The sequence below is a fragment of the Chinchilla lanigera genome, unplaced genomic scaffold, assembly GCF_000276665.1.
Source record: "Chinchilla lanigera isolate Chin_1 unplaced genomic scaffold, ChiLan1.0 scaffold00081, whole genome shotgun sequence".
Lineage (NCBI taxonomy): Eukaryota > Metazoa > Chordata > Mammalia > Rodentia > Chinchillidae > Chinchilla > Chinchilla lanigera.
The window spans coordinates 6,689,623-6,691,928 of record NW_004955482.1 but is presented as its reverse complement, the minus strand read 5'-3'; the positions used below and the strand labels follow the sequence as shown (position 1 = coordinate 6,691,928).

The 2,306-nt window shown below is 61.8% G+C and overlaps 1 protein-coding gene across 2 annotated transcripts in view; it reads left to right on the top strand.

The window, feature by feature from the left end:
• Tmem120b (transmembrane protein 120B) overlaps positions 1–2,306 on the top strand; it is a 48,333-nt gene continuing 46,027 nt past the window's right edge. Inside the window, exon 1 of one of the 2 annotated variants that reach the window (XM_005403108.2) lies at positions 1–154. In XM_005403108.2, the coding sequence (XP_005403165.1) occupies positions 86–154 (69 nt within the window). In that variant the 5' untranslated portion in view covers positions 1–85. The remainder of the gene's footprint in view (positions 155–2,306) is intronic. The other variant, XM_013503583.1, reaches the window with a different exon arrangement.

Genomic DNA, 2,306 nt, shown 5'->3' with positions numbered 1-2,306 from the left:
GGCCGGCGAGCTGGGCGCGGGCGCTGGGTGCTGGTGGCTGGCCGGGCCCCCTGCGGGAGCAGCCGCCGCCTTGCGCCGCAGCACCATGTCTGAGCAGCTGGAGCGCTGCGAGCGCGAGTGGCACGAGATGGAGGGGGAATTTCAGGAACTGCAGGTAAGGCCGGGCCACCTGGTCCCGCAACTCTGCCACCTGCGGGGCAGCGCCTCCGCCTTCCAGCCGTGCCCGGCCCGGCTCTGCCCCGTGGGTGGGGCGCTCGGGGCCCGGGTGCTCCCGGCCGGGCCCTGGGCGCTGGCGGCTGGCGCGGACCCGGTGCCTTGCGTCTTGCAGCGCCTCAGCGCCTCCCCTTGGGGCGCGCGCTCGCAGCCCCCCGCTCCCTCGCCGCTCTCGCCCGTCTTTGCACCGCGCTTCTCCCGCTGCAGAAAGTTGCCCTGTGGCCTCTGAGGGTCGGTTCCGAATGTGTCCTCGTAGGGGAAGCCTGAGGGGGTGGAAGGTGCCGGGGCTGGGAGAACACCCCGCCTCTACTGCGGGGACCCTCAACCCTGCGCCCGAGTCTCTTCCTGACAGCTCACCTCGGGCCCTGCTGGCAGAGCAGTGGCTCCTGCAGCTGCAGCGTGGAAGCTGTGCCTAGGAACCGCTCACCTTGAACCCCAGGCAGTGCTTGGGGGTTAGGGACCCTTAGTTCCGGCTGGGGGGGAGCCCTGGTGTGCTGCCGCCCCTCCGAGCTGAGTGGCCTCGTGAGGGGCATCTGTCAGCCACAGAGCAGAGCCGCCTCCCCCGGGTAGAGGCTGAGCCCTGCCTCGCCGTCCTGGCCCGGGCCTTCCACGGCGCGGGTGGGGCGCGGTGGGGGTGAGAGGCCCGGAGAGGGCGACGTTGCTAGTGGGCGCTGGCAGAGCGGCGCTCCTGATAGGAGGTTCCCAGCGGCATCAGCCACCTACTTTGCCAACTAGAGGCAGCTTGGGAAACCCCGGGCTTGACCAAGCCCTGGGACCCAGGAAGCATTTGGGAGCTGTTTTCTCTGGAGGCTGCGCTGTCTGCCTGAAGTCGCTGGAGCGTCCGCATGTCCCTGTCCGTCCAGCGCGGTCTGCAGTTGGCTTGCCCCGCTGGTGTCCGGCTTAGAGGGGAGGAGGTCACCCCGGATGTCGAGGGTCTTCCCAGATCTGAGGCTGTGGTGCAGGTGGGGGACAGGCAGCCTGGGCCGGCGGGGACTGCTGTTTTGGGAGGGTGCAGGGGACAGGACCATCCTGCCCTTCTCGGCCTGAACAGCGTGTGGGGGTTGGCACCTTGTCCTTCAGATCTAGGGCTTGGGTCCCTCCCACATCCCAGGGGACCCTCTCCTTCCACTCTCTGGAGACGACTTAGCCATTTCTTAGCCTTTGTCCCACTGGGCTCTGAGATCAGGTCCAGTGCAGAGCCACCGAGTGGGTCTCAGGGCCAGGAGTAGGGGAAGAGGAGTGGTTTGTGGGGTGGTATTTTGTTGTAATCCCTTTCCTTGTCCCGCCTGAGACTAGGAGGAGGAGGAGGAGGCGGCTTACTCTTGAGAGCTGTGCAATTAATGCAATTAACAGCAGTTAGCTTGCGTGTCTTGGCAGGCAGAGTCACCGAGGAGTCCTTTGATTTGTTATGTTCCTTTCAGCATGTCAGATGCTCAGGTGTGTCAGAGACAGAGGAGGTGGGAGCTAGGATTTTATCCCTGGTGTGTAGCAAGGGTTGGCTGACCAGAAGCCCTGTCATCTCCAGTGCTGGTCTTTTTTTTTTTTGTCTTTTTTGAGACAGGGTCTTGGTATGCAGTTCAGGTTGGCCTTGAGCTCACTTTGTAGCCCAGTCTGGTCTTGAACTTGCTACGATCCTCCTGCCTCAGCCTCCCGAGTGCTAGCATGACAGGTGTGTGCCACCATGCTGGCTTCCCAGCGCTGTTCTTTAGAGGTGGGAAAGCTGACCTGGAGGCCTGGGTTTGGTGATGCACACCTGTCATCCCAGTACTCTGGGAGCCTGAGGCAGGAGGATCACAAGTTGAAGCATAGCCTGGGGAATTTATTAAGATGCTGTCTCAAAGTAAAAAAGGGCTGGGGATATGGCTAAGTGCAAAGGCCCTGGGTTCAATCTCTAGTACTATAGGGAAAAAAAAAAAGATAATGGGAGGCTGAGGGGGATGAGATAGAGTGCTCTGTGGGGGGCAGGGATTTTGCTGCTTTCAGGCACTGGTGGCCTGTGGCTGAGTCAGAGGCCAGGGACAGTGATGGTAGCCACCTGGGGATCAAGGTTGTAGACTGAGCAAAAGCACATCTTTCTTTTTTTTTTTTTTTTT